General features: G+C 38.0%; 1 protein-coding gene across 1 annotated transcript; it reads left to right on the top strand.

Annotated features, from left to right (window-relative positions):
* The first annotated feature begins 12,039 nt into the window (after positions 1 to 12,039).
* On the top strand, positions 12,040 to 13,056 carry LOC121396057 (C3a anaphylatoxin chemotactic receptor-like). The gene has a single exon (XM_041570650.1). It carries the CDS (start codon positions 12,040 to 12,042, stop codon positions 13,054 to 13,056), a length of 1,017 nt encoding a protein of 338 aa, XP_041426584.1.
* The last annotated feature ends 1,699 nt before the right edge of the window (positions 13,057 to 14,755 follow it).

The following is a 14,755-nucleotide window of genomic DNA, read 5'->3' on the forward strand; positions in this document are numbered from 1 at the left end:
TTTGGTTACGGCCGCCAGCTTTCTCAATTAATAAGGCACATTTTTGAACATATTGCCCAGGGCAAAGTCTAAAACACAGACTTTTTACAGCATGAAAGCGATTGGATTCTTTTTTTTATAAAACAGTAAAAGTACCTAAATGTCTCACTTTTGCTATGGGCAACATCACAATTACACAGCATTATAAATAAACCCTGTATGTGTAAATTGTTGATTATGAACAGCTGCATTGTCTTCCAAGGGATATCATAACAGACCCTAAAAATTGACGTGGTTGAACTATAAACCCCTCTCACATTACATAGAAATTGTTTACTACTTAAGGTACTTAGTAACTGATGAAGGGGCAACATTACATTTCCACTTTTGACTAATAAACCACAGGGGAATATCCCCAGGCAAGTGTTTCTGTTTGCTGGTCCTGTTTGTGCAGAGACATTGCGTTGGGTGTTGGGAGCACAAATGTTATAAACATATTGGTGATATGACTGATTCCTTCAGCATACAAACATGTTATCTAAACTAGTAACACAACACTGACATGGAAAGTTAATGAGCCTGTAGCTGAATGTCTTTTCTATAAACCCAAAAGAAAGAAGAATATGTAGATACAATCTATAAGAGATAATGATGTCCATGTGACTTTATTGATGCCACATTTGATTAAAATGTTTTCGTGTGTCAGAAAAAAGATAATCTTCTCTCAAACACTGAGACACGACTTCAGAGTTTAATTGGGATTGAGCGTCGAGAGACCAAGGAATCAACCAGGGGCACCAGCAGGTCCGGTAAGATTTGATATGGCTGGAATAAGTAAACATGAGCAAAGAAACCAGAGGAATGTTCATGAAAAATAGGAGCCGAATCAAAATGTTGTCTAATATCTTCAAAAATGTATATAGTGGCTCTCAGACTGAACATCTATTATATAGACAGAAATGTATGTAGACTTTCACTAGGAACCTTTATTAAAATAAATTAGAACAGCAAATATATTTTCTGCTCTAGATGAATGGATCCAAAGCAGCCTCTGAAGGAGACTGAATGTGATAAATCAGAACTGTTCACTACATTACACAGATTTGCTCAATGCAGTCACAGGTCCTTGTAATGCAGAGCTGAGAGTGAAATGCTAAGGGGTAATGTACAGCAAGTGCAATAGGTTTAGTTACTCTTACCAACCAAGCAGATGTTTTTCTGTCAAGGTCACTAGAACTTGAGCAAACTATCCACCTGATACAGTCATTTGAAAAGTTTGGGAACCCCTCCTTATTCTTTGGAGTTTTGTTTATCGTTGGCTGAGCTTTCAAAGTAGCAACTTTTAATAGATAACATTCCTTATGGAAACAGTAGTATTTCAGCAGTGACATAAAGTTTATTCGATTAGCATTAAATATGCAATATGCATCATAACAAAATAAGACAAGTGCATAAATTTGGGCACCCCAACAGAGATATTACATCAATTCTTGAGCTACTTTTGCAAATGTAACAGCCTCTAGACCCTCCTATAGCCTTTGATGAGTGTCTGGATTCTGGATGTGGCTATTTTTGACCATTTGTCCATACAAAATCTCTCCAGTTCAGTTAAATTTGATGGCTGCCGAGCATGGACAGTCTGCTTCAAATCATCTCATAGCTTTTCCATGATATTAATGTCGGGGGACTGTGACGGCCATTCCAGAATATTGTACTTCTGCCTCTGCATAAATGTCTTTGTAGATTCCAACCCCTGCGTAACTTCAACTTTGTGACTGATGCTTGAACATTATTCTGAAGAATATGTTGATATTGGGTTGAATTAATCCAATTCAGATCCAACCAATTTGGTGTTGCCAGTAATCAGTATTAAACAGTTACATGCATTCAAATTAGCAACATTACAAGGGTACCCACATTTTTGCACAGCCAGTTTTTCACATTTGATTTAATACTCCTTCACTAAAATCTTTGTTCAGAAACAAACTAGTACTCAGATTTTCTTGGGAAATGAAAAACATACCACTGCTATCTTTTTTGTTGAAAGTGGAGTAAAATATTATGCAGGCTGAGAGGGTTCCCAAACTTTTTCATATGTATGAGCCAAGCCTTTCAGAACTGATATTGCTTATTGTTTTATCATCAGTTCATGTCATGTTAATTGATGTTTCCTATTTTTTTTGCCAGAAGATTTTATCATCATGTCCATAACTGTCACACCTCTTTATAACATCTCAAAGGAAAGAGAAGACTTCTATGGCAATCGGTCGGATGGGATTACACTTCCACCAAATACATATGGAGCCATGCGAATTTTCTCCATTATCTGTCACAGCATTACCTGCATTGTTGGGATTATGGAAATGGCTTTGTCATCTGGATTGCTGGCTTTAAGATGAGCTCAATAAGCGCCAAGTGGTACCTTAACCTGGCAATAACAGACTTTATTTGCCAGTGCCAGTACTGTTTTACGTATTACAGAGTGGATTCATCAAGATTATTTCTTCCTGTGTTTGCTTCAGTTTTGTTCTGCTTCTTATAAACATGCTCACCAGTGTCTATTTTCGTTAACTGCCATAAGTATTGAATCGCTGTATAACAATAATGTGGCCATTTTGGGGCAAAAACTCACAGGACCAAAAAAATCTGCCACCGCTGGTATTGTTATTACCTGGATAATGTCTCTGCTCTTCTCAGTCATCATTTTTTTTGTATATTTAGATAGTTTTCATTATTTGATGGCGTGCGCTCCCAAAGAAACATATTCTTATTATGTCTACAACACCTCTAAAGAGCATCCTGTTCAATTAGCTGTTTTAATTGTTATGTTTTTGTTACCATTTACTATTATCCTCCTCTGTTATGGCTTCATCGTGTTGCAAGTGGCCACTTTGAGAAGAGCCAACAAATCTCAACGGTCGCTGAAGATCATCATTGCAATTGTCACCTGCTTCTTCGGCTGCTGGTTCCCATATAACCTATGGCAATTTACCTCACTCAGAACAAATATAGATGACATTGGTGTCGACTTAACAATAAGTTCAATTTCAGTCTGTTTGGTTTATACCAGCAGCTGCCTCAATCCCATCCTCTATGTCTTCCTGGGCAGAGACTTTAAGGGGCTGATTCACTAAGCTCGAGTGAAGGATTCGAATGAAAAATACTTCGAATTTCGAAGTATTTTTTGGGCTACTTCGACCATCGAATGGGCTACTTCGACCTTCGACTACGACTATCGATGGATTCGAAGTAAAAATCGTTCGACTATTCGACCATTCGATAGTCGAAGTACTTCCCCTTTAAAAAAAACTTCGACCCCCTACTTCGGCAGCTAAAAGCTACCGAAGTCAATGTTAGCCTATGGGGAAGGTCCCATAGGCTTGCCTGTGTTTTTTTGATCGAAGGATTTTCCTTCGATCGTTGGATTAAAATCCGAGTAATTGATAAAGTCCATACCAGCCATACTAAAAAATGCATTTAGTGATCCTGATGATAGAACAAACAGAGAAGCAGACGCTACTGATGAGCTGGCAATCTGATATGTACATTCTTAATTCAGGAGAAGGAAGGTTATTGCTTTAACCTTCATTGGCAGTATAATATATATATATATATATATATATATATATATATATAATAATATATATATATATATGTATATATATAATCGTTTTTGTTCATTTTTCATATCCTTTTCTTTTCTATTTTCTAACTGCTATATTTTTTTAATGTGCTTTCTAAAATGTTGTACAACACGTACACTCCTATGTAAGGTATAGGCAAAACTCCTTCACCTTTTTGTAAGACTTTGTGTCCACTTGATTGGCCCTTTGTGGCATCGTTCTCATTGGTTGTTTTACCTGTTTACATGATTTGTATTGGATACGGTTAAGAAATGGTGTAACCTGTTCTGATTGGCCAGGTAGAAAGCTTGTACAGAGGTGTGGCAATAAGCCTATGAGTTAGTGCCCCACCAGGCATGAAATGTATTAGGCTATGTATGTCTTAATAAATACTTTTAATTTTATAATCACTATTAAAATTGATTTTCACACCCTGTTGGTCTCCACATTTTAGTATCATCCAAGTATTTTTTTTTTTTCACTTTTTTGCATCAGAACTTAGTTTTGAAGCAGACTTTCATACACACCACCTTGTATTTATTTATGTCAATATTTCATAGATTATTATTTCTTACCCGAGACCTTGGTCTGTTGCTATTTTTCTCTGGCTATAGAAGCACCACGTAGCAGTCTTTCTCACACTTCTTCTATCTTTGCTGCAGCACTCAGACTTTACTTTTACGCTTTTAAGTTTGGCTTTTCGCATGTAGATCGGCACCTGTTCTAGAAAACAGAGAAAAAAAGGAGAAAAAGATGGAGGATCCTACAGAGCCCCCAGACTTTTGCAGTTTTTTAACCTAAAACAGGGGCTCTGGGGTCTCAGGTAAGTTGATTATAATCACTGGAGAGTGTTATCACCTTGGTTTTTATTACACTTTTCCTTCTCCTTTAAGCCTGCCAAACATGCACAAAATGTGTTGTTCTGGTACTTCCCATTCCAAGTGACCAGTTTGAATAACTAAGCTCTTGATGCAATTACACCAACGGCTGATTGACCAAAACATGTTATTTTGTTTTTCAATGTGTGTAACTGATCCAATATGTGCAAATCTGTACTGTTTCCAGTGCTGTCTTTATATTAGGATCTTGGGTGCGTTCCTTTAAACGTTTCAGGAGGCTCAGCCCTTCTGAGGCACAAGGCCCCCTAGACAGTAAACAAAAAAACAAAAACGAGATGGGCCAATAGTGCAGATTATATAAACACTTAAAAATTCATTCATTAAATTCTACTTTTATTTCCCCGGTGTGCAGACTGCAGCCATTGGATCAGGTACATTGAATGTGGACATTAATTAGCATACTTGTAATGTTCCCCTTGAGTCCTGCTAATTTAGCCCATATTTATTCTCCTCCGCATCTCTATTTTACCAGATTCTGTAGTCGTTTAGGTCTCCTCTGGCCCTTGGAATTACAGTTTTTACTGATGTTTTCTACAAGTAGTGACGGGGGCGGCTGTCCTGTCCCTGCTCTGTGGGTCAACGACAGCTTCCTACAAATCTCGGGTCAGATAAACCTTCTTCAGGGGCTGCTGCTGCTTCCTCCATCCCCTTCTAGTTACACAAGTTAACCCCAAACAGTAATAGTATGTACAACATTTACAACCATACCTAATTAAACGGCTAAATGATGTGGTTTTTTTTAAATTACTTTTCATATACTAGATATTAGCATACCTAATTCTAGCACATGGGTCCCCCGTCGATTTAACCCATAAGGTGTCCAGAAATAAATATCCTGATTTTTTTTTTTTTTGACACAATGTTCTCATTCTGTCTCCCCACCGTATATCATAGCTATTTAGTATACGTTCAAAATACTTCTATGTTAATCTGGCTATAATTGTGTATTGTTTTAAATGTATTGGGATTATATGGGGGTATTATCAAAGAGTGAAGTTAATAGTGAAGTTCCGCCACTAGAGTGAAATTCCGGCCACTCTCCATTAATTTCTATTGGATTTTTACAGGCGTATTTATCAAAGGGTGAACTTTCACTTTCACCCATTGATAAATACGCCTTTCAAAATCCCATAGAAATGAATTGAGAGTGGCGGAATTTCACTCTAGTGGTCGGAACTTCACTCTTTGATAAATTTACCCCTATATCTCTTCCACTTTTGTGATGGCTCTAATTTGTTCCAAGAAGTATTTTTTTGACAGGTTATGAAACTATGTTACGAAAACTGATTTTATCCATTAATTCATTATTCACAGATCTATGTTTTTTCTGATTTAGCTGTTCCCACCACTGTCTCATATGCTGGATCCACTGTTTTAGTTGGGTATCCTGTTGTTTATGCTGGTCACCCTCAATCTGAAAGCTTCTATTTTCATACAGTTCATTTTGCTTCTAATAATTTGGCTCTTTGTGACATTTTTTTTTTCCAGTGGCAGCTATTATAATGTAAAAGCCCACTGACAGCCACTTCTTTATAATGCATGGTAGTAGTGGACCCATTTACACATCTAAAAAATCTGCTTTATCTTTTCAAATTCCCCCATGCTTCCTAGAATATTTAGACCTTCAAATAAATGTTTGCCCATATCTCACCCTAAAGGTGGCCATACAATCTAAATTCCATTGATTTTCCCCAATATGCTCAACAAAGGGAGGGTGATATAGGGCTAATCTAATCGTTCGGCCAAGGGGACAAGGACTGCATCAACTAGTTGATGCAGTCCTTGATTGGGAGGAAAAATCAACCTGCTGGATCAATATCTGGCCAATTTTTGGACAGATATCAGTTGGGGAGGTCTGTTGGAAGGCCCCATACCCTGCAGCTGAAATCTACCCGTGTATGACTACCTTAACTGACAACGAAGCTGGTCTTTCAGGTTTATCTAGAAGAGCAAATCAATATTTTCCTTAAATCAAGCTTCATACCCCCCCCCCATCACTGATACAGGCCCTGGTGGGATTATGAAAATATTAAGGACTGTGGACTATTTCACTACTTCAGGGCAAACTTGCCTCACTTTAGCAACCAAGAACATAAAATGTAGCCTGCTGTAGGTAAAATGCTGAAAATAAACATCTGAGCTCAGTTGGCAGGACTGTGATTTTTAAAATAATTTTGCTGATATTCCCACTAAAAACTAACAAATACCATGCACAAGGATTAATTAGTAGAATCTTCCCAAAATGTTCCTCCAGTAGAAATATTAGTATTTAGGTAGTATATAGTACAAGTATGGGACTTGTTATCCAGAATGCTCCCAGACCTGGGGTTTTCCGGATAAAGGATCTTTCCGTAATTTGGGTCTTCATGCCTTAAGTCTACTAGAAATTAATTTAAACATTAAATAAACCCAATAGGCTGGTTTTGCTTCCAATAAGGATTAATTATATCTTAGTTGGGATCAAGTACAAGCGACTGTTTTATTATTACAGAGAAAAGGAAATCATTTTTAAAAATTTTGATTATTTGGGATAAAATGGAGTCTATGGGAGACAGCCATTACATAATTCGGAGCTTTCTGGATATCGGGTTTCCGGATAAGGGATCTTATACCTGTAGAACAATGAATTGTATTTATATATATATATATATATATATATATATATATTATATTCCATTAACTTCTTGTAAAGGGCCATTGTATATAAAATACTAACACACTTGATAAAATTGTTACTATTGATAAAATTTTCTGGATTTGCCTGACCTTTCCTGTATGTATATTTTAGCTGGGCTACATGAGTGATTCTAAGGGGCAGATGTATGAAGGGTCGAATATCGAGGGTTAATTAACCCTCGATATTCGACTAGGAACTAAAATCCTTGACTTCGAATATCGAAGTCGAAGGATTTAGCGCAAATCCTACGATCGAACGATCAAAGGATTATTCGTATCGATCGAACGATTAAATCCTTCGAATCGAACTATCGAAGGATTTTAATCCAACGATCGAAGGAATATCCTTCGATCAAAAATTCTTAGGCAAGCCTATGGGGACCTTCCCCATAGGCTAACATTGAGTTCGGTAGCTTTTAGCTGCCGAACTAGGGGGTCGAAGTTTTTTTTAAAGAGACAGTACTTCGACTATCGAATGGTCGAATAGTCGAACGATTTTTAGTTTGAATCGTTCGATTCGTAGTCGTAGTCGTAATCGAAGGTCGAAGTAGCCCATTCGATGGTCGAAGTAGCCCAAAAAACACTTTGAAATTCGAAGTTTTTTTAATTCGAATCCTTCACTCGAGCTTCATGAATCGGCCCCTAAAAGTGTTATGTAATAAGCTATTATTACATTTTTTCAGGCATCACATGGCTCTGTTCAATTTCGTAAAATAAATAGTGTTTGAAAACTCAGTGCTTGTGTGTTTCTTCCCTTAGCATTTTCTTTTTCTATACAGAATAGGGATGTAGCGAACTGTTCGCCGGCGAACTTGTTCGCGCGAACTTCGACCGTTCGCGTCCGCCGAATGTTCGCGAACGTCACGCGACGTTCGCATTTTGAGTTCGCGTTCGATTCGAATACAAATCGTTCGACCATTCGACCATTCGAATTCCTTCGACCGCTAAAAATCTAAACGATTTCCATTCGTTCGAACGATTGTAAGCATTCGATCGAATGAAAAGCATTCGATCGAATGCTTCGATCGTTCGATTCGAATGAAAATCGTTCGATCGAACGATTAAAATCCTTCGATCGTTCGATTCGAACGATTTTAGCGGGTGTTTGAAGTTCGCGAACACCAAATCGGCAGTTCGCTACATCCCTAATACAGAATGATGATAATGTGATAGTTACAGATCAGACCAGAGAAGAGATAGATAGAACATCATTTATATTATTTATTTCAGTAAAGAATACATGAGGTCACCGACGATATTGGGCATTATTTACAGATGCCTAGGATGCAATGGCAAGAACATTTACAGGAGCAACGACTGTGCAGCTTTTACGCTCTACACCAGTGATCCCCAAACCAGCGTCTTGTGAGAAACATGTTGCTCCCCAACCCATTGGATGTTCCTCTCAGTGGCCTCAGAACAGTTGTTTAAATTCCAGGCTTCGAGGCAAGTTTTAGTTTCAGAAAAACCAGTTGTACTGCCTAATAGATCCATTTGTGGGCTGCCAGTCCACATCGGGGCTACCAAATTGCTTATTACAGCCCTTACTTAGAACCCCTGGGGACTTTTCTTGTGCTTGTGTTGCTCAACAACTCCTTTTACGTTTGAATATGGCTCATCGGTAAAAAGGTTGGGACCCCTGAGCTACACCATGTACCTCTACACCCTTAAAAAAGAAGTTAGGGGATGAATAGGGGTAAGGATGGAAGGCAAACTACACACATTTTATGTGTGTTATTTTTACCCAGATTAAAAAGTTTTATGCTTATTTCATATCACAAGACACACATCCATCAAGTTCAACCTTAAGTCTACATATAACCAGTTGATCCAGAGGAAGGCGAAAAACCCATTTGAAGCCTCTCCAATTTGCCTCAGAGGGGGAAAAAATCCTTCCTGACTCCAAAATGGAAACCAGACAAGTCCTTGTATTAACTTGTACTATGAGCTATCTCCCATAACCCTGTATTCCCTCACTTGCTAAACACCATCCAACCCCTTCTTATACCTATCTAATGTATCAGCCTGTACCACTGATTCACATCCCAGCTCTCCCTGTAACACCCCTTTCCCTCCTCTAATCTCATTGGCTCCCTCCTGTCTGCTGGGAGGAGCTACTGGTGAATAAAGCATCCGACCCTTCCTTGTACCTATCTAATGTATCAGCCTGTACCACTGATTCAGGGAGACAATTCCACATCTTCACAGCTCTCACTGTAACAAACCCCTTCCCAATATTTCTTCTAATGACCACATTCCAAGTTTGAGAAATTGTTTATGTTACCCCCAGTATTTGCATGTAAGAAAGGTGGGATTATATGTGAACTAATTAAGATGAAAAAAGCAGACAGGACAGATACTGACCAATGGCTTCAGACAAACCCAGGAACCTACCCTTGTTTAAACTGTAGGCATTGCAATTGCATAATCCGAAGGGAAAGGGGTGGTTCAGCCCTACAAGGGCTCTAAAACAGAAATCAAAAGTGATCACACTGGTAAAGGTGTTATTTAACATATTAAATGCCCTTGTGGGTTGGCCTATGTGGGCCAAACCAGTCGTGCCATCAAAACATGCATGAATGAGCATAATTTTAAAATCAAGGACTATAAGCCTTTATCTGATAGTAAAGAAAGTACAGACAAGACAAATTACAAAACTGAAACCACATTAACATAACAGCTTTTTTAGTTCTGGCCGCCAGGTTTCTCAATTAATAAGGCACATTTTTGAACATATTGCCCAGGGCAAAGTCTAAAACACAGACTTTTTACAGCATGAAAGCGATTGGATTCTTTTTTTTTTTAACAGAAGTACCTAAATGTCTCACTTTTGCTGTGGGGCAACATCACAATTACACAGCATTATAAATAAGCCCTGTATGTGTAAATTGTTGATTATGAACAGCTGCATTGTCTTCCAAGGGATATCATAACAGACCCTAAAAATTGACGTGGTTGAACTTTAAACCCCTCTCACATTACATAGAAATTTTTTACTACTTAAGGTACTTAGTAACTGATTGCTGCACACCTGATGAAGGGGCAACTTTTGACTAATAAACCACAGGGGAATATCCGCAGGCAAGTGCTTCTGTGTGCTGGTCCTGTTTGTGCAGAGACATTGAGTTGGGTGTTGGGAGCACAAATGTTATAAACATATTGGTGATATGACTGATTCCTTCAGCATACAACATGTTATCTAAACTAGTAACACAACACTGACATGGAAAGTTAATGAGCCTGTAGCTGAATGTCTTTTCTATAAACCCAAAAGAGATAAGAATATGTAGATACAATCTATGCTAAGAGATAATGATGTTCATGTGACTTTATTGATGCCACATTTGATTAAAATGTTTTCGTGTGTCAGAAAAAGATAATCTTCTCTGAAACACCGAGACCCGACTTCAGAGTTTAATTGGGATTGAGCGTCGAGAGACCAAGGAATCAACCAGTGGCACCAGCAGGTCCGGTAAGATTTGATATGGCTGGAATAAGTAAACATGGGCAAAGGAACCAGAGGAATGTCTGTGAAAAATAGGAGCCGAATCAAAATGTTGTCTAATATCTTCAAAAATTTATATAGTGGCTCTCAGACTGAACATCTATTATATAGACAGAAATGTATGTAGACTTTCACTAGGAACTTTTATTAAAATAAATTAGAACAGCAAATATATTTTCTGCTCTAGATGAATGGATCCAAAGCAGCCTCTGAAGGAGACTGAATGTGATAAATCAGAACTGTTCACTACATTACACAGATTTGCTCAATGCAGTCACAGGTCCTTGTAATGCAGAGCTGAGAGTGAAATGCTAAGGGGTAATGTACAGCAAAGTGCAATAGGTTTAGTTACTCTTACCAACCAAGCAGATGTTTTTCTGTCAAGGTCACTAGAACTTGAGCAAACTATCAACCTGATACAGTCATTTGAAAAAGTTTGGGAACCCCTCCTTATTCTTTGGAGTTTTGTTTATCGTTGGCTGAGCTTTCAAAGTAGCAACTTTTAATAGATAACATTCCTTATGGAAACAGTAGTATTTCAGCAGTGACATAAAGTTTATTGGATTAACATTAAATATTCAATATGCATCATAAAAAAATAGACAAGTGCATAAATTTGGGCACCCCAACAGAGATATTACATCAATACTTAGTTACAAATGTAACAGCCTCTAGACGCCTCCTATAGCCTTTGATGAGTGTCTGGATTCTGGATGTGGCTATTTTTGACCATTTGTCCATACAAAATCTCTCCAGTTCAGTTAAATTTGATGGCTGCCGAGCATGGACAGTCTGCTTCAATCATCCCATAGCTTTTCCATGATATTAATGTCGGGGGACTGTGACGGCAATTCCAGAATATTGTACTTCTACCTCTGCATAAATGTCTTTGTAAATTTCCAACCCCTGCGTAACTTCAACTTTGTGACTGATGCTTGAACATTATTCTGAAGAATTTGTTGATATTGGGTTGAATTAATCCAATTCAGATCCAACCAATTTGGTGTTGCCAGTAATCAGTATTAAGCAGTTACATGCATTCAAATTAGCAACATTACAAGGGTACCCACATTTTTTGCACAGCCAGTTTTTCACATTTGATTTAATACTCCTTCACTAAAAATCTTTGTTCAGAAAACAAACTAGTACTCAGATTTTCTTGGGAAATGAAAAACATACCACTGTTATCTTTTTTTGTTGAAAGTGGAGTAAAATATTATGCAGGGTGAGAGGGTTCCCAAACTTTTTCATATGTATGAGCCAAGCCTTTCAGAACTGATATTGCTTATTGTTTTATCATCAGTTCATGTCATGTTAATTGATGTTTCCTATTTTTTTTGCCAGAAGATTTATCATCATGTCCATAACTGTCACACCTCTTTATAACATCTCAAAGGAAAGTGAAGACTTCTATGACAATTGGTGGTATGGGATTACACTTCCACCGAATATATATGGAGCCATGCGAATTTTCTCCATTATCTGTCACAGCATTACCTGCATTGTTGGGATTGTTGGAAATGGCTTTGTCATCTGGATTGCTGGCTTTAAGATGAGCTCAATAAGCGCCAAGTGGTACCTTAACCTGGCAATAACAGACTTTATATGCAGTGCCAGTACTGTTGTACGTATTGCAGAGTGGATTCAGCGAGGTTATTTCTTCCTGTGTTTCTTCAGTTTTGTTCTGCTTCTTATAAACATGCTCACCAGTGTCTATTTCTTAACTGCCATAAGTATTGATCGCTGTATAACAATAATGTGGCCATTTTGGGCAAAAACTCACAGGACAAAAAAATCTGCCACCACTGGTATTGTTATTACCTGGATAATGTCTCTGCTCTTCTCAGTCACAATTTTTTTTGTATATTTAGATAGTTTTCATTATTTGATGGTGTGCGCTCCCGAAGAAACGTCTTCTTATTATGTCTACAACACCTCTAAAGAGCATCCTGTTCAATTTACTGTTTTAGTTGTTATGTTTTTGTTACCATTTACTATTATCCTCCTCTGTTATGGCTTCATCGTGTGCAAAGTGGCCACTTTGAGAAGAGCCAACAAATCTCAACGGTCACTGAAGATCATCATTGCAATTGTCACCGGCTTCTTCGGCTGCTGGTTCCCATATAACCTATGGCAATTTACCTCACTCAGAACAAATATAGGTGACATTGGTGTCGACTTAATAATAAGTTCAATTTCAGTCTGTTTGGTTTATACCAGCAGCTGCCTCAATCCCATCCTCTATGTCTTCCTGGGCAGAGACTTTAAGAGTAATTTGATAAAGTCCATACCAGCCATACTAAAAAATGCATTTAGTGATCCTGATGATAGAACAAACAGAGAAGCAGACGCTACTGATGAGCTGGCAATCTGATATGTACGTTCTTAATTCAGGAGAAGAAGGTTATTGCTTTAACCTTCATTGGCAGTATAATATATATATATATATATATATATGTATAATATATCTTTTTTGTTCATTTTATCATTATCCTTTCTTTTCTATTTTCTAACTGCTAATATTTTCTAATGTGTTTCTAAAATGTTGTACAACACGTACACTCCTATGTAAGGCAAACTCCTTCACCTTTTTGAAAGACTTTGTGTCCACCTGATTGGCCCGTTGTGGTACGTTCTCATTGGTTGTTTTACCTGTTTACATGATTTGTATTGGATACGGTTAAGAAATGGTGTAACCTGTTCTGATTGGCCAGGTAGAAAGCTTGTACAGAGGTGTGACCATAGGCCTATGAGTTAGTGCCCCACCAGGCATGAAATGTATTAGGCTATGTATGTCTTTATAGTTTAATTTTATAATCACTATTAAAATTATTTTAATTTTACACCCCGTTGGTCTCCACATTTTAGTAATTATCCTAGTATTTTTTTTTTCACTTTTTTGCATCAGAACTTAGTTTTGAAGCAGAATTTCCTACACACCCCTTGTATTTATTTATTTCAATATTTCATCGATTATTATTTCTTACCCGAGACCTTGGTCTGTTGCTATTTTTCTCTGGCTATAGAAGCACCACGTAGCAGTCTTCTCACACTTCTTCTATCTTTGCTGCAGCCTCAGACTTTACTTTACGCTTTTAAGTTTGGCTTTTCGCTGTAGATTGGCACCTGTTCTAGAAAACAGAGAAAAAAAAGGAGAAAAAGATGGAGGATCCTACAGAGCCCCAGGCTTTTGCAGTTTTTAACTAAAACAGGGGCTCTGGGGTCTCAGGTAAGTGATTATAATCACTGGAGAGTGTCTAACACTTTGGTTTTTATTACACTTTTCCTTCTCCTTTAAGCCTGCCAAACATGCACAAAATGTATTGTTCTGGTACTTCCCATTCCCAAAGTGACCAGTTTGAATAACTAAGCTCTGATGCAATTACACCAATGCTGATTGACCAAAACATGTTATTTTGTTTTCAATGTGTGTACCTGATCCAATATGTGCAAATCTTTACTGTTTCCAGTGCTGTCTTTATATTAGGATCTTGGGTGCGTTCCTTTAAACGTTTCAGGAGGCTCAGCCCTTCTGAGGCACAAGGCCCCCTAGACAGTAAACAAAAAAAAAAAACGAATGGCCAATAGTGCAGGTTATATAAACACTTAAAAATTCATTCATTAAAATTCTACTTTTATTTCCCCGGTGTGCAGACTGCGAGCCATTGGATCAGGTACATTGAATGTGGACATTAATTAGCATACTTGTAATGTTCCCCTTGAGTCCTGCTAATTTAGCCCATATTTATTCTCCTCCGCATCTCTATTTTACCAGATTCTGTAGTCGTTTAGGTCTCCTCTGGCCCTTGGAATTACAGTTTTTACTGATGTTTTCTACAAGTAGTGACGGGGGCGGCTGTCCTGTCCCTGCTCTGTGGGTCAACGACAGCTTCCTACAAATCTCGGGTCAGGTAAACCTTCTTCAGGGGCTGCTGCTGCTTCCTCCATTCCCCTTCTAGTTACACAAGTTAAACCCAAACAGTAGTGATGGGCGAATTTATTCGCCAGGCGGGAATTCACGGCGAATTTGCGCGTTTCGCTGCCAGCGAATAAATTCGCGAAATGCCCGCGAA

Source organism: Xenopus laevis, chromosome 7S, assembly GCF_017654675.1.
Source record: "Xenopus laevis strain J_2021 chromosome 7S, Xenopus_laevis_v10.1, whole genome shotgun sequence".
Taxonomy (NCBI): domain Eukaryota; kingdom Metazoa; phylum Chordata; class Amphibia; order Anura; family Pipidae; genus Xenopus; species Xenopus laevis.